At 41.7% G+C, this 25,019-nt stretch overlaps 1 protein-coding gene across 1 annotated transcript; it reads left to right on the forward strand.

Annotated features, from left to right (window-relative positions):
* Nucleotides 1–24,349, forward strand: LOC110958709 (SNF-related serine/threonine-protein kinase-like). Its single transcript, XM_022205373.2, is given in 9 exon segments — nucleotides 1–234; nucleotides 5,056–5,350; nucleotides 6,496–6,714; nucleotides 8,214–8,427; nucleotides 8,430–8,459; nucleotides 16,336–16,477; nucleotides 18,393–18,605; nucleotides 18,941–19,075; nucleotides 21,598–24,349. Coding segments are annotated over 8 exon segments (2,379 nt in total). The 5' UTR covers nucleotides 1–234; nucleotides 5,056–5,227; the 3' UTR covers nucleotides 22,901–24,349.
* The last annotated feature ends 670 nt before the right edge of the window (nucleotides 24,350–25,019 follow it).

Here is a 25,019-nt window from a genome sequence, read left to right on the forward strand (position 1 = left end):
CCGACTTGACGCAGCTCGGAGCGCAGCAGCGAGAGGGAAAGACGGGCTGAGTTGACAGTGTGACAGATTGACACAGGGACTCGTTGGGATAATCTGTGGCCGGTTGGTCGAGTGTTTGAGTGAACGGCGGCGGATTTAAGGCTGTTTAAACCCGCAGACCAGCGTCCGGAGCCACGCAGTTTTTTTTTTTAATTTAAAGGGAACGGAAAGGACGCTGCTTCAGACCCTTCAGTGGTAAGTAGCTGGTGTATGCGTGCATCCTGATGGTGAGGGCCCCTCTACCACTATGTGTGTCAAGTTGGCTTTCATTTCTCCTCTATCCTCCAGTGCTGCTCTGTTTGCGTGTTTGGCGCAGGACGGTCTCCTCTCTGCGCTGTCATGTTATTGTGGATGCAGCCAGCAGGCATGTTGACAGAGGAGGAGGAGGAGGAAGGGGGTGGGGGTCCCATATGGGCTGTGGACCATCATTTAACAGCTTGAACACTAAAACCCCCTGATATCCAGTTTATCTGACAGTGTATTGAGATCTACATCCATCACACGTGATGCTGTGTGAGATCCAGCTGGAGACTCAAGGTGCTCCAGACTGATGCAACTTTATGGTGTTAGGATAGATGGTGTGTGTGTGTTACAGTGCTGTTGTGTTATTGTGTGTGCATATGGGAGTCATGAAGGTCGCACAGTGCTCATGTTATATCTAATGGCACACACAAGCAAGTAAACAAACCGACACATAGAACATGAAGGGTCTGCAATGGAAAAAAATGCTCCTCTCAAAAGAAGAAACAAAACTTAATTCAAGGAACTTTTACCTTGAAAGAAGTGAAAAAATCTGCCAATAGAACAAGTGAAAAATGGCTTGGTGAGATTTCTTTAAGTAAGATATGATATTTAGAATATTAAGATCTTAAAATTGGCTGGGAAAACTTATTTTAGGCTGTATTTTACCAGGATTGTCAAGCTTAGGTGTCTTAAAATAAGCCAGACATGCTATAAAAAAGTAGCAGTTTTTCACTCAAAATAGATTTATGCTTTCATGTAACCTCCTAATTTGAGATGCATCAACCCTGCCGCTGTCTTCATTTACTCGCAACAAAAATATTGTGTCCTTGTTTTAAAAAAAAAATCCAAAAAATCAGCAAAAAAATTCCCAAATTTCTGAAAATTTGCAAAACCTTCAGGAAGAAAATTCCAATAATTCCTTAAAAGCTTCACTTAGAAATTTTATTTTAAAAAAATCCCCCAAATTTGGCAAGAAAATTCTTGTAAATACTTTCAAAAATGAGTAAAAATCTTCAAAACATTCACAAAAAAATCATTCATTGATTTTTATGTGAATGTTCTTAAGAAACTGTTTTAACATTTCTTTTTTTTTCCACCAAAAGATGTTCAAAGATTTCCCAAAAATGTTGAAAATGTGGACATCAGACGTTTCACTGTGAAAATATTTTTTTTTTCCCACATTTTCAAACTTTAAAACAGGTCAATTTGACCCACAGGACCACATTAGGGTAAAACTTATTTTGAGTTTTCTTGTAAAATTTAACTCATAATTAGATAATGTCAAGATTGTTAGACTTAAGATATTTAAGATGCATTGTCTTAAAACAAGTCCATCCATCTTGCTGAAATGTCACTTCTTAAGTGAATTTATCTTAAATCAAGTGGGATGAGACATTTTGACTAAAAACAAGATTGATAAGACTTTGAGTTTTGGCAGTGTGTTCTCTTTGTACCTGATGTGTTAGATTTCCAGTAATCTTACCATCTGCAAGGTGGAAGAACAAAGTTGGTATCAAACGGACCAGGAAACTGATTTTCCAGTGAGCCAGAGATTTGTCAACCACCTCCTTCCCGTACTTCTTTCTCTTATCTTGACTCTCACAGCTATTAGAGTGGATCGGCTATTAGAACAGATCGTTGACCTCATGTGTGTCGTCGTACTTGTGTGCGCTGCTACCCTGTAAATCAATACGCCTCCAGCACCTCCAGCTGGTTACACAACCGACCCAGCAGGCACATGGCTGCTACATGTATGTACGCATGTCCCAGAGGCTGGAGGCTTATCTGGCTCTCTAATTTACTTGCACTTTAAGCTTGTTCTTTGCAGGTAAATAAGAGGCGCAGATTTAGACCTTCATGGATGGTTTGACTAAGGCCGGCTCTTCATCACAGCTGACCTGCCCTCTCATCAGACCAGTGTGTCAGAGCTGTGTGTGTTTGTGCGTCTCCTGTCGCGGCTTCACTTCTTGAAACAGCACCGACATGTTGTCAGCGTCAAAGAGGCGACGAGTTCAGCACAGTCGACGTTCCTCGTGTGTGAGAGCGAGACGAAGCGAGAGACAGATAGAGATGTCAGCCTCCTATTATAGGAGAATGACTCACTCTTCTCTCACAGGTACAGTCCTCCAAGTGAGGATCACACAGAAGAACACCAAAGAGCTTTTTAAGGCTTTCATAGTTCCATTTAGGCAACCACAGACTGCTGCCGGGTTAGAGAAGCTTTTATTTCTCCCATCTTCCTGTATCTGCTTGTGTTCGTAGGTGTGTTCCCCCGGCAACAGCTATTTGGTTTTGTGTTGTCTCTGTGAATTCAGGTGAATGGGACACACCTAGGGGAGGATCACATCCCTGGAATGTTCTTTTCCTGTGCATTGTGTGTTTTCTGCCGTTGCTGTGTGCTTGGCACGCAGGTAGATTCCTGGAATTGGAATGGCATGCCTCCCCTGCAGGCGCTGTTTCATAACCAGGCCCGTGAAGCAACGTACTGTATGACGAGAGCAGCTTCTGGTGAGCAGAGCAGAGGGTCAGACGTGGCGACATTTGGAAGAATTAGTGTGGAATAGCTGAGCTCATTGATCCCCGAGGGCCAGAAAGTGTCAAGTGGCATAATGTGATTAATGAAAATTCAGATTTTATGTAGCAGGGAGTCGCTGTAGAAACTAGTAGAAGGGAAAATTATGCAGTGAATTGACTGGAGATGAAAAACAGACAGTTATTTGGCAAAAGTCTTAATAATGAATGGATCATTTGAGCAATTTAATCAACAAAAGCGCAGAAAATGTGGTTTTATATTGTTAGTTGTTAAAGTGAATACCTGTTTTAAACCACCTTTTAACATTTCATGTTCAAATAATCAACAGTTTAACTGATATTATAAATTATGGTTATTTGGAGCCCTAATTGTAACACTAGCCTTAACACAACCTTCAACTTAAGTCTGTAAAATAAAACAAATGTCTCCTCTGCTCTTAAATGTGTTCATATTTGGTGCAATAAGACTCTGAGTGAAACCTTCTCATATATAAGTGGTTGTATCCAAATATCCATATAAGATGGAGCATCATCAGCGTATCTGTTGAACTATGTCAAATGTTGGGTTGTGCATGTGTTCCATTTTGATTTATGTGCAAATGAATATTGAAAACTTTTCATATCTCTGATTTTACTGGTAAATGATCCCTTGAAATAAGTCGGTGGAAGCTGGCCTGAATTGAAATGGCTCAGTGAGGCTGGTTGTCTAACGCTTGTGTTGCCCTCTGGATGAATAGTTACAAGTTTCTCTGGACTTTACATTTAGGTTCAAGTTGCAATTTGTCTAATACTTCAGGAAAAGATCCCTGGTGTGAGCTGTGTTTTGGTTTTAATGACCATTACTGTTCTATAACTGTGGTAAGGAGTCAACAAATTATCGCCCTGATTGATTATTGAATCTGATATTAAGCATTTTTCTACTTAATGGTATCATTATTTTTACATTCAATTCTAGATCAAATAAATGAAATTAAAAATAAGCAGTGATGTAGTTGCTTCTCAGTATCTGTGGCCTTGAACAATGTCTGCTTACTACTAACAGCTGATCAACACCTTAGGATATACAGGGGGTCCTCGACTTACGGCGGAGTTCTGTTCCTGCAGTCTGATGTAAATCGATGCCATGCTTAGTTAGCTCACCTCTGATTGGCTGAGAACGGCGGCTAATTCTGGAGATAAATTATGGGGTTTTTGTAGTTATTTAGGCGTTGACTACGGCCCACAGTAGTCTGAGTGAAGGTTCAATAAATGACAGAAGAATGAGATAAAGTCTCACTCATTCATCACAGAGGATCGCTACAATATGTTGCACTATTTTTACAACTTGACCGATGTTTGTCGGTGTTTTGCCCTGTTCTGAGGTTTTATTACGTCTAATTTCAAATGGAGATGTCTTTCCTTTTCTTTGAGGCATCAGAAGAATCTGACTTCTGCTTGGGAGCCATAATGAAAGGCAAAACCTCAGCGACTGTTGCACAATTCAAGGTGGCGTACAAGCGGAGAATGCAAACAAAGGAGTCTTACAGCACTAAGTGATGACATATTGGTCTGTTCCGCTCATCAACTAGTTACAAGTAACCAGTTCTGATGTAACGACAAAACGCCGTAGGTTGAGGACGTCGTAAACCGAGGACCCTCTCTATGTGGAAAGGTTATCTTATAATTAAACTTATATATACTATAAATGGGCTTTCCCACAAGTTTTGTGTTGGAATTTGTTTTACTGTTACTTCTGACATCAAGACTTTTTTTTATTTTTTTCAGAAAATGCATGAGTTTCAAGTACAGATTATTGATCTCATGGTTTACTAATAATCAATATTGGTTTAGGCCCTGATAAAACCACATCAGTCACCAGTAATGTTGACCATGGAGAACTGTATCCCTGCTAAACACCAACATGTGAAACCTCACAGAGCCACTCACCTGGTTGTGGATGCTTCCAGTTTTAGTAGCAAGTAAATTAGAACTAATCACTAAAAAAGGATCCAGATGTTGTTTTTGCCGGCTGTCTGTGTTTACACGGTGGCCTGAACATCTGACCTTCCTCCAGCTGGTGCCCGAGACGAACAGTAATAGAGAGAGGATGTGGTTTTGAGGTTCATTAGAAAGGTTCAGGCTGCAGCAGCGTTACTTCCAAAGCAGTGATTCAGTTTATTGCACAGATTCGCTGGAGTGTTACATTCTCAGCATGAATGAGTGAATTTTCATTCAGTGTGTTTTTACCTTTCTCACCCTCAGATCGCTACAAGATGGGGCTGAACTGAGCCGAGCGCTGACAGCACAAATCTCAGCTGATCTAGAATCAGACACCAACTGCTAGCTCAGCCGACTCAGGGGGAGATGGAGAACTGACGGCTGAAGACCGGCAGGCGACAGAAGGCAGCTCCTCCCTCCCCGTCCGCCAGCAGCCATGGCAGGGCTCAAACGTCACCACGATGGGAAGATCGCTGGGCTGTACGACCTGGACAAGACGCTGGGCCGCGGACACTTTGCCGTGGTCAAACTGGCCCGCCACGTGTTCACTGGGGAAAAGGTACTGCTCATGTCTAAACAACCCCACTGGAAAAAATGCCCCTTTCAAAATAAGAAAAAAAAAAAATTCAATTAACTTTTACCTTGAAATAAGTGAAAAAATCTGCCAATAGAACAAGTGGAAAAACGACTTGGTAAGATTTCTTCAAATAAGATATGATATTTAGAATATTGAGGTCTGAAAATTGGCTGGGAAAATTCATTTTTAGCTTTATTAACCACGATTGTCAAGCGTAGGTGACTTAAAATAAGCCAGACATGCTAAAAAAGAAAATAGCAGTTTTTCACTCAAAAATCAGTTTCTCCTTTCATGTAGCTTCCTAAGTTGAGATATATTAAACTTATTTTGAGTTTTCTTGTAAAATACAACTCAAAACAAGATAATTTCAAGATTGTTTGACTTAACAAGATATTAAAACAAGTCCCTCCATCCCGCTGAAATGTCACTTGTGAAGTGAATTTATCCTACATCAAGTGGGATGAGACGTTTCGACTTAAAACGAGACAAATCGACTTGGTAAGATTTTGAGTTTTTGCAGTGCAGTTTCACCACACTGCTGAAGACTTCGTCCTCGCCTTTAGAAACACACATACCAAAGAAGGGCGACCGCAAACACACATCTGACTAATGTCTCTCAGGTCTGAGTGGGTTGATTTGGCAACGTGTTGTGTTGATGTTGGCTTTTATGAATGAATGGGAATGGCATCTTAGCATTGTTTCTGAAGGTGTTTCCAGCTTGGCGAGATTAACCGCTAAATACCGGTGATGTTTTTGTTTGATAAACATCAGAAGATCTTTATTATCTGCACCACACGAACGCAGAAGAAATCTACGGTCCAAATGAAGGCACAGCCTCAACAGTAGGTTGGTTGTCATCAATGATAACCAGGATTTTAAAGAATGAAACAGTATAATATATACGGACTCTCTTCACCTCTTGACCCTTATATTTAGAGTGTAACTTACTAAAAGAGGCAAAAAACTCACCATAAACAACTGTTAAGATGAATTTGGCTGAGAGCATTCTTATTTTTCTTCTCAATTTTTCTATAAATGTCACAATTACATGCTTATTGTGAACTCCTTTGGCCACAATAACCGTGTAGCGAGCTGTTTCTGCTCCTCTAACGCTGCCTCTCTTCCAGGTCGCTGTAAAGGTGATTGACAAGACCAAGCTGGACCCGGTGGCCCGAGGTCACCTTTTCCAGGAGGTACGATGCATGAAGATGGTGCAGCACCCCAACGTGGTGCGACTCTACGAGGTCATCGACACGGCCACCAAGCTCTACCTCATCCTGGAGCTGGGCGACGGAGGAGACATGTACGACTGCATCATGAAGCATGACGGAGGCCTCAGCGAAGAGGTGAGCGGGAACAGACCTTTCAGGAGGCAGATGATGGTGCATTTTACCTGCAGAAGTCTGCTTGATGTTGGAAAACTATCCTCAAAGTTACTCTTTTATAGCTGCCCCTGACCTTGGACTCCTGATTAGGAGATCAATAGAAGTGTTATGTCAGTATTAATTCTCCTGGGATGGAGCAGAGTCCAGGGAACAGAATATAGGAGTATTTCTTCAGCTCGTTTCTGGAGAAGATGAAGTAAGTTGTGTGGGAATGCAGTGAAGGACGGTTCAAAGGTAGTTAGAAGCTCACCAATGCATTGCGCATACAGATGCTTTAAAGTTAATGGATTCCAGACACCAGGAGGCAACTGTGTGACATTGAAAGTTGTAACATCACAAGTTAAACTCAAACTCTGCAGTGGTTCTGAGCTTTTTATTGAGTTTTTAGGTTCACCTACTAGCACACAGTGAGGCTGAAGTTCTTCTTTATAAATACGTTGGATTGGTTTATGTTATGTTGTCACTGACCAATAACAGATTTTCCGGGTACTTCAAACTAAATACTCAATTACTGCACCGAAGGACAGTGTTGGTTTAATTTAATGGGATTTTATGCTTACACTTCACTGCATTTCAGAGGGAAATATGATACTTTCTACTCTACTGCGTTAATCTGACCGATAATCTGACATAATGCAGAATAAAATAAGCTTTTAAAATACAACACATTATTATTCCGTCATGGAATGAGGTGGAGTTATGTGATGATCAGTTTGTCCGTCTGTCTGTCTGTAAGCAACATTATTCAAAAACGGAAAAACAGATTTGGATGAAGCTTTCAGGGAAGGTCAGAAATGACAAGGACCAAGTGATTAGATTTTGATGCAGCTCATAGTGTGGATTCACGGATTTGTACAAGATTTCTACATCATTGAGAGATAGCGGCACAGCGTCATTCTAACTATGACTACAAATAAACGCTACATCAGTTGCCTGCTGATGTTCACATGATCGCGATCCTAAAACAAATCAACCGCTGTGGCCTTATTGGGACTTATTTGTTGGAAATCATACAATGAGTAGCCTTGGTGGAGTACTTTAACTTGTAATTGACTATTTCTACTTTGCACTGTTGACACTGTTACTTTAGTAAAAGATCTAAAAACATCTTCCACGTCTGCACTTGAACAAGCAGACACAAGTAGGAACATGTCCCATTTTAAGCTGTTGGAATATCCCACAGTTATCGGACCACTTTCATTTTTGAAGTCCAGTGTTCGCTCACTTTTAGTTCTGTTTTCAGTTTCTACCTCCTCTGGAAAGATGGGGCTTTTTTTGCACAGTACTCCAACCTCATTTCACCAGAAAACTGTTCCTAACTGTGTGTGTTTGCTGTTTATATGCTGAGTAGGTAGTAGAGTAGTGAAAAGTGGGAACATTTCCATGAAACCCTTGAGAGTGAAGCGGAGCGCTGAACTGACACAATCCTTTACCACCACTTCTGTCTCTCCTCTCCAAAGGTGGCCAAGTGCTACTTTGCCCAGATTGTCCACGCCATCTCCTACTGTCACCGGCTACATGTGGTGCACAGGGACCTGAAGCCGGAAAACGTGGTTTTCTTCGAGAAGCAGGGCGTCGTCAAGCTCACCGACTTCGGCTTCAGCAACCGGTTTCAGCCCGGGAAAAAACTGAACACCTCCTGCGGCTCGCTGGCCTACTCTGCTCCAGAGATACTGCTGGGGACGAGTATGACGCTCCTGCTGTGGGTAAGTCTGAAGGCTCAGAGGTCAGGGTTGTGAGATTTGGACATCCTTGATTTAACACAAAGGTCTTTGGGTCAATGTGCCCCTTTACAGAGAATAATTTTGTGTTTGCCAGTAAGTCTATTGGACTTACATTTAATGCCTTACTTGTCTGTAAGTGAATGAAGAAAAAAAAGATAAATATCCAACAACTACAGTCATGTGCTAGTTTTTGGACTTACACGTAGATATTTGATTTGAGGACCAAAGAATAATTTGACCAATGTTTCTTTACCAAACCAAACGGTTCCACAAAGAAATACCCTGAAAATGGCTCCTTAACCCCCCTGTTGTCTTCATTTACGGGCATCAAAAGTTATTGTTTCCTTGTCTGAAAAAAATCCAAATATTCAGCAAAAAAATTCTCCTACTTTCTGAAAATTTGCAAAACCATCACAAAGAAAATTCTAATAATTCCTTAAAAATTTCCCTTAAAAGTTTTATTTAAAAAAAATGTCCCCCAGATTTGACAAGAAAATTCTTGTAAATATTTAACAAAAATGAGTAAACATCTTCCAAAAAACCCCTTAAAATATATAAAGTGATTACATGTATATCAGTAAAACTTCTAATATTTTATTTTATAACATTTACATAAAAATCAACCAAAATCCAGCAAAATTTGCTGCATTTTGGTTGATTTTTTTTTGTGTGAATGTTCTTAAGAAACATTTTTAACATTTCTTTTTTCCACAAAAAATGTTCAAAGATTTCCCAAAAATGTTGAAAATGTGGACATCGGAAGTTTCACTGTGAAAATATATTTTTCCCCACATTTTCAAACTTTAAAATGGGTCAATTTTAACCCGCAGGACTACACGAGGGTTAAGTCAGGTACAGTTTTTACTTTTACTGCAGTTGGACTGTGTGTCAGGTCATAATCCGGTGTGTTCCCAGCAGCAGGTCGTCGTGCATACTGTCCTCTATCTGCCGGTTAACTCCTACTTTCACCTTCACACACTCTGTCGCCTGATATCACAGAGTACGATAGCTCTGACCGTACAGTAGAACCTACAGTACTGTGGATGGACTCTGCAGACGACCTGGCACAGTGACAGCATTATCAGGCAGCTGATAGACGGAGGAGAGTCGCTCAAAGTTCACAACATGCTGAAAATAGATGATCATCCTCGCACCTGCAGTGTATTTCTGTCTGCAGTTGACTTTCATTCACAGTCGTGGCCTCTCTGCGTATATTAAAATCTGATATAAGATCCGACTAAAATTGGTTCTTTCTGTGGAGGAGCATCCAAGCACCTGAAGCAGCGTCGCCGTCACCCCTCTCCCCATCGATAGCGGCGCCAATCCCCGCTGAGCCACAGCTTAGATATTAAATTAAATTGTAATGGAAAAGAAATCAAACAGATGCGTGCAGACTGAGGTGGGAAAAAAAGAGGGGAAGAGAAGCACAGACAAAAAAAAAATGATCTGAGAGAAACAAGAGGACAGACAGAGCAAGAAAAAGGCATCAGCAGCAGTCCCTCTTATTTACCCAGAGGCCACTGCGTCAGAGCCAAAGCGGGGGGAAAAAAAATGCAGGAGCAAGAGAGGAGCATTTTCTGTTTTTCTGACTGAGTGCATGTGCAGTGGTTACTTCCTTCTGTCTGCCTTCGCTCCCGCTCTGCCAAGCATCTTCCATGTTTTGAAAGTGGAGTAATAAGAGCGACTGTGTGTTGTTTGTTCCATCGTGTGGTCAGGCTTCTAACTGAAGGCCTGCCTGTGCACATGTGTGTTCTGCTCTCTGGAGTGTTACTTCCACCTGTGCGTTATTGTTCAGTCAGCTGAGATGATGATGTTTTGATTGTGGGGATTATCCGCCCAGCCGGGATGTAATATCAGCGCTGCGGTCTGATGTGGAACCGGCTAAATGGAGGCCGGCAGCCCTGATGTTCGGGGCTTTGAGGTAACCCGGTCTGGCGTTACTTCGCCGCCACGGTACCCGCTGACAGTCTGCAGGGCGCTGAGTTCTTCTGGTGACGTGCCAGGTGGCGGCCGGCCCAGTTTGTTGCTGAGATAAAGAGGCTGTCCTCGCCCGGCTCTCTCTCCTGTTTAGATTTCGGTGCTCTTTTGAGGAAGCGCTGCAATAAATTTGAGATTACATGCGAGTCAGTTTTACAGATTGTGCCGAAAGAGCCAATTAGCAGGCTCTCCAAACTTCAGAAATAGAAACGGAAAAAAGGCTGCTTTCATTTACTAATGGTGTCATGTTCTCTCCCCTGCAGACAAATATGACTTCTTCATCTTTCTTGTCTCACACTTGAATATAGACTAGAGCCGAACAAGTAGTTTCATTAGTGATTAATCTGGACTTTAATTTATTGACTAATCATTGGAAAAAAACTGTCAAAAAAGAATCAACATGCCCTTTTAAATTTCCCCAGTTCCAAAGAGAAGCAGAAATATTGAATTGGTTTTCACAAAGGAGTATTAAAATAAGCAAATATTCACATTTAAAAAGTGAGAATTACTGAATTTTGGAACTTTTGTATTTTTACTCTCGACTCAGGCTCAGAATTTCTGCAGCTAATTGCCAGATTTTCCAGGTTCAGCAGCCTGTCTGTAAAACTAAACCAAACTATATACCCAATCTGTATTGGTTCAAGGATTATTGGCCAACCTCTAGAGTATCTTTAAAAAAATGCAAGAGCAAGCTCAGAATTGGCTGATTGTAGTTTCCCTTCTGATCTCTACTACTTGTTAAATGAAGAGTAACAACTTTTACCCCTAAACAGACAGTTTAAAGTGTTTAAGATCCCTTCTGTTGATAATCAAGTTTATTTCCCCTTGTTATCGTGTCCATGTTGTGTTTTTTTCATGCTGGAATATTTCCACCTTGATACTTCGATGTGTCGATGGTCCAGTCCTCTCACTAAGGGTGGGACTTCCTGTACTTTTCTGAATCCTTTGGACCGTGTTTAGCTGAATTATTCCAGTGTTACAACCTGTCTTTGTGCAGCTTAGTTTTACAGTGTTTGAGCAGTTGAAGGTGAGCTGGCGTTCTCGAGCTGCAGCAAGTGAGGAGGGGTGGCTGTCGAGAAGCAGGAATTTCGTAGATCTGCACTCTCTAAAGGAGGAAACATAGTTACATGTGAGCAATTTTACAGCACAAAGGGATTATTAAATTAGTTAAAAACATGTAAAATGGAAACACAGAGATGACTTTTTGGGATTTTAATTAGTGACCATAGAGGGAGTTTAAATGCATGAGGCCAAAGAACTCCGACACATCAGTCTGTTCTGCCACTTAATCGGGATCAAATGAGATTTTTGTGTTGTAGAACTATGGTTTGCATGATTGTTCAGAATGAGCAGGTTCAGGTAAAGAGTCAAATGTGTTGCCAAATTGGCCCTGTAGGGTAAAAAATGAATCCCGGTGTAAGTTGGCAATGAAGTTATTTCTTATTGAAACAATGAATCAATCGTAGCTGCAAATTCAGTCATTTAATCGATTAATCATCCCTAATCAAGACCAGGGCATAACAGTTAAATGAAATATCATCACAACATGGACAAGTGTATTGTCCAAATTTCAAGAGCTGTGATTTTTTTTTTTTTTTGATAAAGATACTTTGTGTACTTGCGGTATTATGATGGTGCAGAGATCCTCTGGCCTGCAAATCATGTTGTCCAGACACTAGGGAATATGCTTGTTTAGTACAGAGTGCAGTAAAAGTCCATCCATTATCTATACACCGCTTGATCCTCATTAGGGTGTTGGAGTTCGAGTCTATCCCAGCTGACTTGGGGTGAAGGCAGGGGGACAGTCATCAGTCTGTCACAGGGCTACACAGAGTCAAACAATCACACTCACATTCATACGTATGGACAATTTAGAATCACCAATTAACCTCAGCATGTTTTTGGACTGTGGGAGGAAGCCAGAGAACTCGCATGCACAGGGAGAACATGCAAACTCCATGCAGAAAGATCCCAGGAAGTCCAGGATGCAAACCGGGCACCTTTTAGCTGCAAGGCGACGGTGTTAACCACCCATCCACTGTACAGCCTGCAGCAAAAGTCACGTTGTCATTTCTGAAAAGTTCTTTCAATGAATGCAAAAAATATCATTCTGACTAAAGCCTCAATATCTCTCAAAAACAATTACATAATTCTCTTTTTATTTTGTTCAGCTCTAATCGGGACCACCTAGAAGTTCACTAAACACTGCTGTGGGATGTTTTGGGTAAATGTCATTCCCCGTGCTGGTTCCAACCTCTGACAGATTTACAGCAAACTCTGTGTGAAATTAAAGGCATTTACAGAACAAAAACCAAAGTATGTGAAACAACTTATATGAAGCCACAGATTTTCCTGAGCGGTTGATGATGAACTAATAAGTGTTGTCTTTTCTTACTGATCTTCTCCACTGTGCAGGCTCCCTCCTTTTAGTCTCCAGTAAATGGAAAGTTAAATTTAGATTTCCTCTTCTAGAAGCACAAGATGCGCTTAAAAAAATAACTTACCTAATAGCAATTACAAAGAACATACCCTGGGCACATGCATAATTCAGAGTGTATGTGTGCATAATAAGAACAGGGCCAAATGGAAAGATTCTTTTTAGAAAGATATGTTGCATAATGATGAGCAGGACAGGATGCTGGACTGGGAGCCCACTCAGCCTCAGGGTTCACAGTGTCAGTGCACGGGGGACTGGTTACCGGTTATCTTACGGAAACAACTGTGTTAAAATGCAATGCAAGGCTGCAGAAAGGGATGTTTACACTTCCAGCTGTCAGCACTAAGTAGCTGGTGTCGTTAGCGCAAATGATGCTAATGTGCGGCGACGTGAACAATGTTTATCCAGAGACGTGTCAGCCATCTGGTTTATAAATAAAGTTATGGAGGAAGGAAGTTTGGCGGACCGCTGACGCAAGTGAAGAGGGAGCAGGGTCGCGGTTGCTAGGATACGCTGGCTAGGGGTAAGATGGTGGTGGTGATGGGGACTGCAGCAGCAGTTGTTCCCTCCATCAGCGGTATGAAACACTCCTTCACAGCCTCAGAGCAATAAATACTCGCCACCCACAGTAAACTGGAACATTTACCAGATTGAAATCTACAGCGCATCCTGGCAAACTGAAGTGAGAGGAAGAATTACGAAGGCGACAAACCCACTAAAACTCCATTTACCTCCTTTTTCCCCTGCATTTTACATCTCAAGCTGATCCGAGTTAGAAGAGCACAGCTTTTTGTTTGGGCAATAATTGGTACATCTGCTGCTCTGTCTTTCTGTTTTTGATATTTCGAGGTACAGATGGGTGTTTGGCCTTTGCAGCCTCCAGCTCTGCGGGAGAACACGCATCATTATTTGCAGAGCTAAAAGGAAGAAGACACACGGTTACTTGGTGTGATCAAACAGTGAAGTGTAGTGTAAAGGAACAGCAGCGAGAACCACACAGAACTAAAGAACTGCAAAAAAGCCTGCCTAAAAATACAGAACTGAAAGATTAGCGCTTTAAAGTTGCACCAACCAGGATTTTTACTTTAACAGTGAACCAAGTGACTGTGGGACATGTAAAAGACGACAAACTTACGAAGAATTCTCATCTGAATCTGTAGTTTCCTGTCTGTGGAGGAATGTTGCATCTTTTCTTAGCATCGCTCACCTCATTGTCTTTATTTTATGGCTCACAGCTGTTTCGATTGTTTCTCACCGTTGACCTCCAGCTGCAGGAAGTCACTGTTAGCAAAGTCCTGATAAACGGCTCATGGACTCACTAACACACAAACTTAACATGTTCTAGTACATTTAGAAAAAACAAAGGCGTTAGCTAGAGCAAAAAATGATTCTTTGCAGTGATGCCATGGAAAGAAGTTTCCAGAAGTTCCTCAATTTCAGCAAACAGTTCTTTAAAACAAAACTAAGGTGCCTCGAAGAAACGCCCAATCCCTCAGTCGAACGTTTAGTCATCATAAATGGTGCTCTAAAGCAGAAATGAGTCATTATAGTTCTTGATGGATATTTATTAACATTCTGTTTTTTCTTCATTCACTTAAAGTAACAGCTATAGAGAGTTATTTTAGGAACTTTAATGTATGAACTCTAAATGTAAGAGTGTGAAACATCTTTGGGTTTTTCATTATGCTGAATTTGATATTCTGTACTAATATTTTGTTGCTGGCTTGAGCCAATTACAATGGGAATTTCTCACAGTTTTCTGATTAAAGTACATTTGGAACCATCCCCTAAATAAAGAGATTCTTTGAAGAACCAGAGAGCCTTCTGAGAAACCATTTCAGTGAACACAGTGGATCACTTAGCTGACAAGGGGCCTGTTGTGTAGTAATAATTAAGGCTTTAAAGCAGAACTAAAAGGAGCGTGATTATTGGACAGCAACTATATTCCATCAATAGTGCATCAATAATATGTTTAGTGTCTTCTGTTATTGCTAACGGCCTAAAAATCCATCACTGCAGCTTTAAAATCACAGTCAGATGGTTGTTAGCGCGTCATTAGCTTCTGTAATGTGAGGTGTATCAGAGTAAAATGGAATATGTGGGTGGGATTTAATTACAAGAGGCATCCGCCCACCATCCTGCTCATTGTTGGATCAGGATGTTGAAGATAAATGACACATGAATAAATTCAATCTTGGTCACTTTCTGCGAAAATGTAAACACTTTTACTAACTTAATTGCATTCCCTGCTATGATGTTCTGTTATGTAGTCCCCCCAAATCACATTTGACTGGTTAATTTATGAAGAGGTAACTGAAGAATCACCACTGGGACTCAAAATTAGAATTTACTATCTTACTGTATCTTTAAAGTAGAAAGGCCACACTGTGAATCGGCTGACTTTTACTAAAAACGAGGTCAAAACACTGACTGAGACAGTGGCTGTGTGCGTTTATGCTGCTGTGGCGGTGAGTATATGGCTGCTGAATGTGTGTCAGTGGACCATCCTGCTGACCAGAGCAGCTGTGAAAGCCCCGAGCAGAAAGTTGGTCTTTTAAAATGGCTAATCGGACCCAGAGAACTGTTCCATAAAATTAGCATTTGTGCGCAGCTCTGACGGATGAACACGTTAACCCACTTTTCTGCGTCGGCCGTGTGTGTGGGAGTGCATGCAGGCGTGTTCATGTGTGAGCATGATGCTGGCGGCAGGCTGCAGCGCCGAGTCTCATTCTTGGTTAGACAGATGTGTCCTAAGCTAGTACATATTTCTGGAAATGGCTCTGATCGAATATGATTCATGCTTCATTTGAACTGGGGGGAGGACAGCTCTTATTTGTTATATATATGTATGTAGGTCACTAAGCAGAGAGGACATACATGCTTCACTTTGTTGAACAGTCATCTTTTTTTTTTTTTTTTTTCATTCCTGTGGCCATCTTCCTTTAACCCTCCTGTTGTCTTCATTTACGGCCACCAAAAATATTGCTTCCTTGTCTGAAAAAAATCCAAAATTTCAGCAAAAAAAATTCCAAAAATTTGCAAAACCTTCAGGAAGAAAATTCCAATAATTCCTTGAAATTTTTCCTTAAAAGTTTTATATTTAAAACAAAAAAAAGCCCAAATTTGGCAAGAAAATTCTTGTAAATATTATCAGAAAATGAGTAAAAATCATCCAAAAAAATCCTAAAAATATTTAAAGTGATTACATATATATCAGTAAAAGGTCTCATATTTGTGTATTATGTTCAAATATATCCTAAAAATGTTGAAAATGTGAACATCAAAAGTTTCACTGTGTGAAATAGATTCTTTTCCCATATTTTCAAACTTAAAAATGGGAAAATTTTGACCCGCAGGACGACATGAGGGTTAAAGAATCCCGCTTTGTTGTCATTTTCTATGAAGACAGGGATTTTATTTTGCATTTTCTCTGTTTCTTTGCAGATATCTGGAGTCTGGGGGTGATCCTGTTCATGCTGGTCTGCGGTCAGCCTCCCTTTCAGGAGGCTAACGACAGCGAGACGCTCACCATGATCATGGACTGCAAATACACAGTGCCTCCACACATCTCCCATGCATGCAGAGAGTGAGTAACATGCACAGACCCACACAGATGGGCCGAGTACTCTGCAGGTGCTGCATATTTCATGTTTATAGATGTGTGAAGAAAAAAGCAGAGCAGAGAGAGAGAGAGCTGAGCGGTCTCTCTTCTGCTGCTCTTCGTTGTCCTGCTTTCACTCAGTGCTGCAGTCAGCTGCTCCACCAGAGATGCTGCGTTGAGTGTATCTAATGCACCCTTTAAAATTGGCCTTCTATTTTTACCGTGGTGAGGGTTTAACAATGCGCTAAAGCAGAGCGGGGCCAAAGTAGTCGCTGAATACATTTTGAAGAGTCGTAAAACACGTATTGTTTTCGGACACGGCTTCATTTGGTTATGTTGACTTTGAGACTTCAAATATTGGCACACTTCCTGGCTTGTGGGTTGTTTATTTGAACCCTCATACCAATCTATTGGCCATGTGGCCTTGAGGAAACAGTAACTCTTCCTATTTGTGTGAATGACTTAGTCGGTGACGTTAGTAGGGCATGCTGAGCCTGAGTTCAAAAAACAAATGAGGGGTGAGTTGTAGCAGGCCTGGGTGGGTATTGTTTTTGGATTTGTGCTACTGAGAGCTGAAAAAAAGAGGTGAGTAGAACCTCTCAATGAGTCTCAAGTGTAAATACATCTCAGGTACATCACCTTTAAGTAATAGCATTTTTTCTGAATTGACAATCTGAATATTTCCCATTATGAACAAGATAGATAGATAGATACTTTATTAATCCCGAGGGAAATTCAAGACAAGACTGTATTGAAAATGGAGGCACCAATGTAGAAACACAGTGCAGCTGTGAATAAATGAATAAACCTGCGGTCACTACAACCAACCTGAATACACCTGTGATGTCCAATCAGCTTAACTGCATGAACATTTCCTATAAAATGACTTGTGAACACCAGAACGTCCTCAGTTTTGAACCTATGAGCTGTGTCTATATGATAGACTAAAGAATTACCAGAAAAATCTGATTGTGAGACTTCAAGATGGTAAAAGAATACAAAAAGACTTGTGACCGTTTAAAAATCTGGACGTTTGTACCTTACTGTGCAAAGCAAAGCGCTGTGACATGACATTTGTTGTGTGTCTGACTTATATTAAAAAAATCTATTTCATTAACAAAAAATGCAAACTGATGTAGACTATGCACTAAATACTACCTGATTTCAAAGAAAATGGTGAAAAATTGTGACTTTGATCTTGTTGTATGGGTTTTGGCCGTCTCTTATAGAGGCAGAGCAGGGCCGATTAGCATCAGGTAGAGCCTGATAATCGCTGAGTCATTCATTAGCTGTGTGGCTACCAGCTCACATGCTCAGTCTTGTTCGTGTAGGTGGAAAGCACATCCATTATAATAATTCCGTTTTGCTGCAGCTGTCTTTTTCCTTTTCATTTTCTAGCCACTATTTCTGTTTGTAACAGTAGCATTGTACACAATAAGAGCCACCTTATTTTGTAAATTATAGCCCCTCATTTCACAGGAAAACTGCATACTGACAACAATGAGAAGCATATTAGGCCAAGTTAAACCAGGATTGTCGACAGCTGGCTAATAATTTGACTTTTCAGCTCTGTTTTCCCTTATAAATGTTCCTAACCTGGAGTTTTGCTTGATCCAGTTTTTAGCAGTGGTGCCATGTTCAGAAAGTCAGAAATTAGGTTCGTGATTACAACTTTATTGTTACAGATAACGAAGATGACCAAAACTGCAAAAACCTCTTCACGTTTCTGGAATTATCCTGTAATAGAACACCTTGGTTATGACTTTGCCAGCACCTACACATAATATTCATTACTGCAAATGCGAAAAGAACTGATTGTTTCTGAATATGCCTACAGCAAAGACCAGATGTTTTTTTCCAGCTGCTTCATAATACTAATCTCTGCTGTGACTCCCTCCAGTCTTATAGGCCACATGCTGCAGAGGGACCCCAAGAAACGAGCGACCCTAGAGCAGATCGAGGGCCACCAGTGGCTTCAAGGTGTGGACCCCTCCCCGGCCACCAAGCTGTCCACTCCTCTGGTGTCCCATCGCAGCTTGTCGGAGGAGGAACACGGCTCCATCATTCAACGCATGGTGCTGGGGGGCATCGCAGACAGAGACGCCATAACTGAGTACGTGTCGCTCTGGCACACACAAACACACACTAACACACACACATAAATTAACATCCAGTTATTCTTTCCTGTGTAATCTGCAAAAATTCGTCACGGTTCAGTCGTCCCACTGAAGCTTAATTGAGTGTCGTCAACAGTTTAATTGCAATTAACAGCCAGCTGGCAGTCAATCCTGAGCTGTTGCCATGTCAAATTAAATCTCCACTGCCGTCACTTACTTTTGAGTCGCGTTCAGGATTTGCTGCCGATCTACGTGATGATAGAGGTGTTTGTGTGTGCATACTTGTGTGTGTTTTGGAATTCAAACCGATGCATTTCTCTTATCATTTCAGGGCTCTGGAGTCCAACCAGTACAACCACATTACAGCTACCTACTTTCTGCTGGCTGAGAGGATGCTGAGGGAGAGACAAGAGAAGGAGCAGCACAGCCAGACGCGATCTCCCAGCCCCAGCAAGGCCCAGTTCAGGTGCACACACATGCCAGCACGCACACAAACATTTCTGGAGACAGACAGAGTGCTGCCTCTGCAGTGTTGCGTACTGTCAATCTCCAAAAAACAAGTTTGACAGCAGATGGACGGACGGAGCCCTTTTTTTTTCCTGCAGGGAATGAAGGACAGACTGAGAATAGAAGAGAGGCTGCAAATCAGCAACACTGTCAGGGATGTACTACCAAAAATATCTTGAAAAAAGCAACAAACAACTGGCTGTATATTTTCTCTCCTGAGAGGGTGAGAGTGAGGAAAAATGAGGAGATGTGAGAATATTTCTAAAGCAGGCTGACTATAAATATATGAAGTTATGTCACTGCAGCGGCAGGTTAATTTACTTCTACAGAGAATAAAAGAGGATTTCATTCAAGGTTTTGTTTTCAGATACAGTGATGCTTGACACAAACAAGTAAAAGCCTCCATGTATAGGCTGGAAACAAAGAGGAGTAGTTAAACTGCTGGTTCTTATCATAAAATGTGCAGAATTCAATCAATCTACCGTTAAACACGCTGTTTTACCAAAATATTTCCAGTAAATGCACCCAGTATGTATGACAGGATTGAAAGTGGCTTAATATTTTTGTTTAATTCATTCTGTTCCACTTTATTGCCGCCTGGTTCCTGGGTTTCTGTCAGCTGAAACACTAGTGGTCTTCAAGTTTGAAGCAGTTAGAAGAAGTTTGCTTCAACAGCACAATGCAGTGGCTTTAACGTGGTGAACAGAAGCTGTTTAAAATGAAGCTTTGTACTACAATATGATCAGTTCTTCTGATGAAATGGAGAGAAATGGAAGTAAAGGCTTCCCTCTAATACAAGCCTGCTTCAAATCGAGGCTTGTTCTGCAGTTCAGGTAAATAAATAACCTGATCACTATTTAAGGAAGTGTAATCTGACTAACCAGATATGACCTTCAGGTCTAAACTTGCCATTTCCACTGTGCTTTTTACACAGCTTTCTTCTCCACTTTCACTATTGCATGTTAGCATTTTTAAAATCTCCTGCGCTGTGGGAAACAGCAACCTCCGAGTAGCAACTTAACACACTGAAAATGATGTGAGACAGCCTTGCTTGTTTTTTTGTTAGCTATTCTCTGCACACCTCAATGCCTCTTTTGCAGGGACACCATCACTGCATCCTGGGCTCACAATGATTGTGATTGGTTTAAGGACAAACGAACAAGCCAGACCTTTTTCCCCTTATAGCAAAATGACAATAATCTTTTAATACGAAACTCTGACTGATTTCTCAGCAGCAACTTATGTACGGATTAGGCTATTCTAATGAGTGTCCATTTTCCGGTGCAAATTGCACTATTCTAAATAAATGTGGGTGTTAAGATGCAGTGCTTCAGAAACACAGCGTCCAAATCCATAGTCAAAATCAAAACTTTACAATAGAAAGCTTATTATTTAGCCCAGGTTCGCTGTGAATTAGCTATTGTGACAATATTTCTATACAACGAATACTTACAACACCTGCTAAAGCACTCAAAACCTCCATTGTGATAGTTTCTGCTAACAGTATTTATTCTAGAACAATATTTTGCTGTCATGACACAGTCTCACAAGATAGAAACAGTAGGTCACTAACTACACTATTGTGGCTGGTAAGTATTCAGTTTTATGTTCTGTACTTTGTGACACAGTGGACCATAAAACAGCACAGAAGCTCTCTGTTGTTTAATATCCTACAATGTTAGTGTCCTCATGTGCTCAGAAATCTGGCAGTCCTCATAAATTCCTTGCAAAAAAAAGCATTGCTCCTAAATTCAACCACTGAAATGGAAATAAATATTCACAGTGTTTTTATTTAACATTCTTATTCGAAAGTAGGATTTATTTTAATAGTGTGTATTATATGGGTCTGTTACTGGCAGTGAAAGGAATCATTCAACATTCTGGGAAATAAGTTTGTTTATTCTTTCTGAGAATTGAGAAAATTGATATCTCCTGTTTTAATAGCAAATATGAAGTTAGCAGGCAGTTAGCTTTGCTTAGTGTAAAGAGTGAAAACAGTTGGGAACGGCAGGCCTGGATCTGCCCCGTGGATAAAATGTCACCGGCAAGCACCTGAAGCTCACTAATTTATAGTTTTTGCATTTTGAGTTTGTACAGATTAAATAGTTAGTTTAGCTTTGTTTATAGACCACAAATGGGTGGACATGCTAATCTGGCTCAACTTTGTGGTTTTAAGTAGAGTTAGCTATAGCTTTCAGCTGTGTACAGAGACATTCTAGCTGTTTCTTCCTGCTTCTAGTCTTAATACTAAGTTAACTAGTGTCTGAATGCAGCTTTTTTTTTTTTACTTAGTTTTCTAAAAATGGTATCAATCATTTCTCTTGGGAGGACAGTAAACCCCACAATGTTGAAGTGCTTTCTTTGTCACCATTTCACTATATAATTTCATGAACATGTAACATGCAAACACAAATTTTCTGTACGTATACCATTTTGCTAATTCCGTTCAAACCACTAAACGCTGTGTTTATCCGTTCACAGGCAGTCTTGGCCCACCAGAGTGGATGTTCACCAAGATGTCAGTGATGGGTTGGGAGGTCCAGCTATGTCCCACCCCGGGGGGCCCCAGTCCCCTGCTCGAAGTGCTGAGAGTCTCCACAAAGGCCCGAGGCCCAAAACCGCTCTGCTGGACATCACCCAGCGGCAGGAGAACCACACTCCAGCATCCGGCCAGCAGCAGCCTGGCAGACAGAACCAGGAGAGGCTCAGGTCTCTGCCAAAGCCCCTCTCCAACCCCCTCAGGCTAAGCTCTCTGGCCTCGGTGGGCCCTTGCAAACCTCGCAGCCCCAGTCTTTTCAGTGTGGAAGAGGATGAGGAAGAGGAGGGGGGAGAAGACAAATGCTTCTCCTCCTCCACACTGCCTGCTCAGGTGGTGCTTCGTTCCAAAACCTCCTCCTCATCGTCATCCACATCTTCTTCCGGTAATCGGCTGACATCGCGTATGAGTGCTCCCGTTCTCAACCAGATCCACGAGGAGGATAAAGAGGAGGAGGAAGAGGAGGAGAGGAGGGAGCTGTATGGACTCGGTCCGCCCAAACCGAGCCTCAGCCTCAATCTGAACTCTAGGATACCATCACCTTCAACGCTCATTTCATCACCCAATACCGTCGGTGTAACAGCTCCGGTTGCCACTTTCACTCCGAGCTCAGAGACTAGTGATGATGACACAGAAAGTCACTTTAAACCAGATACCGTAATTGTAGATGGACAAGGGGAGGAAAGAGAAGGGAGGAAAGAGGACAGAGAGAAAAGGGGGGCAGGACAGGGCAGTCCCTCCAACTGTGCCAGTCCTGGATCAGGGTCAGGCCAAGGTAAAGGCACCGCCAAAGCTGCCAGCGGTCTGGTGGAGAGCCTAAAGCTGATGAGCCTGTGTCTGAGCTCTCAGTTCCACAACCTGACAGGAGGAGGAGGCGGAGGTGGTGGTGGAGGCAGCGGCGGTGTTGGGGGGGAGTCCCAGGACCGCCCCATGTGGAGGATGTGCATGGGAGGCTCCACCGGCAGCTTGGATAAGGTCTCGCTCCTGGGTGGCCCTTCACCCAGAGGGAACCTTTACCAGCAGCCCCCGCTGGGAGACGCCCTGGCAGACCCGCTGCTGGAGGGGCCCTGCTCAGGCACCCTGAGGCTGGGAGAGCTGGACCTGGCCCGGGAAAACCACAGGAACATGAAGAACCGTGTGCTGCAGATGCCTCTGAGCGACAAAACTCTGTCGGTCAACATTCACCGGAGCCCCAAAGAGGGTCTGCTGTGCACCCCCACCCCACACAGCTGCTGCCAGGTCATTTAAAGCGGAGGCAGCAGCTCCATCGGCTGCTGCTCCTTCACAATCCTCCACTCACATTCATACATCCCTTATTATCCTGCTTTCATTTCGGTTATGTCACCACTGGCTCATGAATTCATTATTTTTTCCCGTTTTTCTTTTGTTTAATGCTTAACAGTGGATAACTGGGAGAAGGCCAAATGCCAAAATTGCACATTTAGAGACACAGAAAATCTCCATAGAGGAGATTGGGTGCAATGCCAAGTCTGTGAAGCACTTTCAGCAGATCAAACAGAACACTGAGGGGACATTTTAGCCTGCTGGTGTATTTAAATAAGAGACATTCACAATGGAAACGGATACAGGCAGTGCTCACAACCCTGCTTTTACAGTTATATACAGTATACTGTATGTACACAATTCTCACTCCTACATCACTTTGAGAAGCTGATAGAAGGGAAAGTTGAGTTTTTAATATCATGTTACATGTTGTGTTTTTTGTTGTACTTTGATGCTGTTTTTAATATCATAATTTATAAATTATTATTTTTTAAATAATCATTTTATCTTTTTTTTTACATTCCGACTGAAAGAGTTAAGTTGTGACTGTGTTTTCATTGAAATGAGGACAAATACAGGGAGACAAAGGACAGCAGCACTGAAGGATGATGGTGGCACACAATATTTTATAGTCTATCACTGTTTTATTTTTGTATCTCGAACATGCTCTGCAGAAAGAAAACGCACACTCACTTGTCAGGCCTCTGCAGCTGAACGGCAGATTGTGTACATATGTGAATAACCTAGCAGTACTCTGTACCCGTAGTATTAAAGGTAAAGTTGTATTGCAGTAGAAACCTGAATACTAGATCCTTATCCACCATTATTCTTCATTTCTACTGGATATGCAAGGCTTTGGCTAAACCCAGGGCTGGAATGTCTTTAATGGTTGAAAAAGAATTAAAATCTGACACACAAAACAACTATTAAACATAAAATTAAAAAAAAATCAAATTGGCCCTAAGTTCATGTTGACTGGAAGTAAAGTCGAGTGCTGGGTTGAACCCAAGCCGTGTATATCCAGTATCTTTCCAGGATCACAGTAGCCACTGTTGTAGCGTATTCCAAGACAACAACAACAACAACAACAAGGGGTTTGAACAGAACATAACAACACCGCCCCTTCAAGTGTTGGTCTGTGTAACTGGATGTGTGACCCACCCCTAGTGGAATATATAACTTGACAGTGCATGTGTTTTGCTGTAGCAACCTTACTCCTAACCCACCGAGGTCAAGCCACCCGTTGTATCTACCTACGTAAGAGATTCAAATGGTCACTTTACTGTAACCTCACAGCAATACCAGCGACTGCAAAATGTACAACAATAATGGATGTGCCATAAAATCTGTCTTGAGCATATTGTACTGTATGTATATGATAGAGATCTATTAAAATAAAACGATGTGAATGAACCTAGAAGTCTGTTGACTTTGTTTGAGTACGAGATGATGTGCACCTTAAGAGTTTGTATAATTAGTCCCTTCTGAAGATCTTGAGCCAGGTTTAGAGACTGTAGATCGAAGCATTTAATTACATCTGTTGTGCTTCTGTATTGCTTAAGTTAAAAATCTAAGCAAAAACTGAGCCAAAAATCCTACTTCTTCATCAATAATGCTTTGTCTCATCTATGCTGTAGGGACCACTGAGGATCCTGAGGTTTTTGACTTATGCATTACTTAAATGGAAGGACTTTTGCCCTCAAAACCAGAGAGACCTTGGAGTACAGTGACTGTTCCCTCATGTCTAAAGGAGCCGGTTGAGGTGGTGCAGGCATTTGATGCCTCCTGGGCGACTTCCTTTAGAGGTTATCTGGGTATGTCTAAGTAGGAGGAGACCCTGACATTGACCCAGAATGCGCTGGAGGGATTACATATCTCATCTGGCCTATGGACGCCTTGGGATCTCTAGGAGGAACTGAAAAATGTTGCAAGGAATTTTCTGGAAAGACCTCCATAACCCAACCCCAGATAAGCAAAAGAAACTACATAGATGGATAGATGCCCTTAAAACTGTCAGAAAAGTGTCTTTTAAATTTTAATTTAACTCAGGTGTTCCTGTTTTAACTCATAACTGCTGTAGCTA

This window comes from Acanthochromis polyacanthus, chromosome 11 (assembly GCF_021347895.1).
Source record: "Acanthochromis polyacanthus isolate Apoly-LR-REF ecotype Palm Island chromosome 11, KAUST_Apoly_ChrSc, whole genome shotgun sequence".
NCBI lineage: Eukaryota > Metazoa > Chordata > Actinopteri > Pomacentridae > Acanthochromis > Acanthochromis polyacanthus.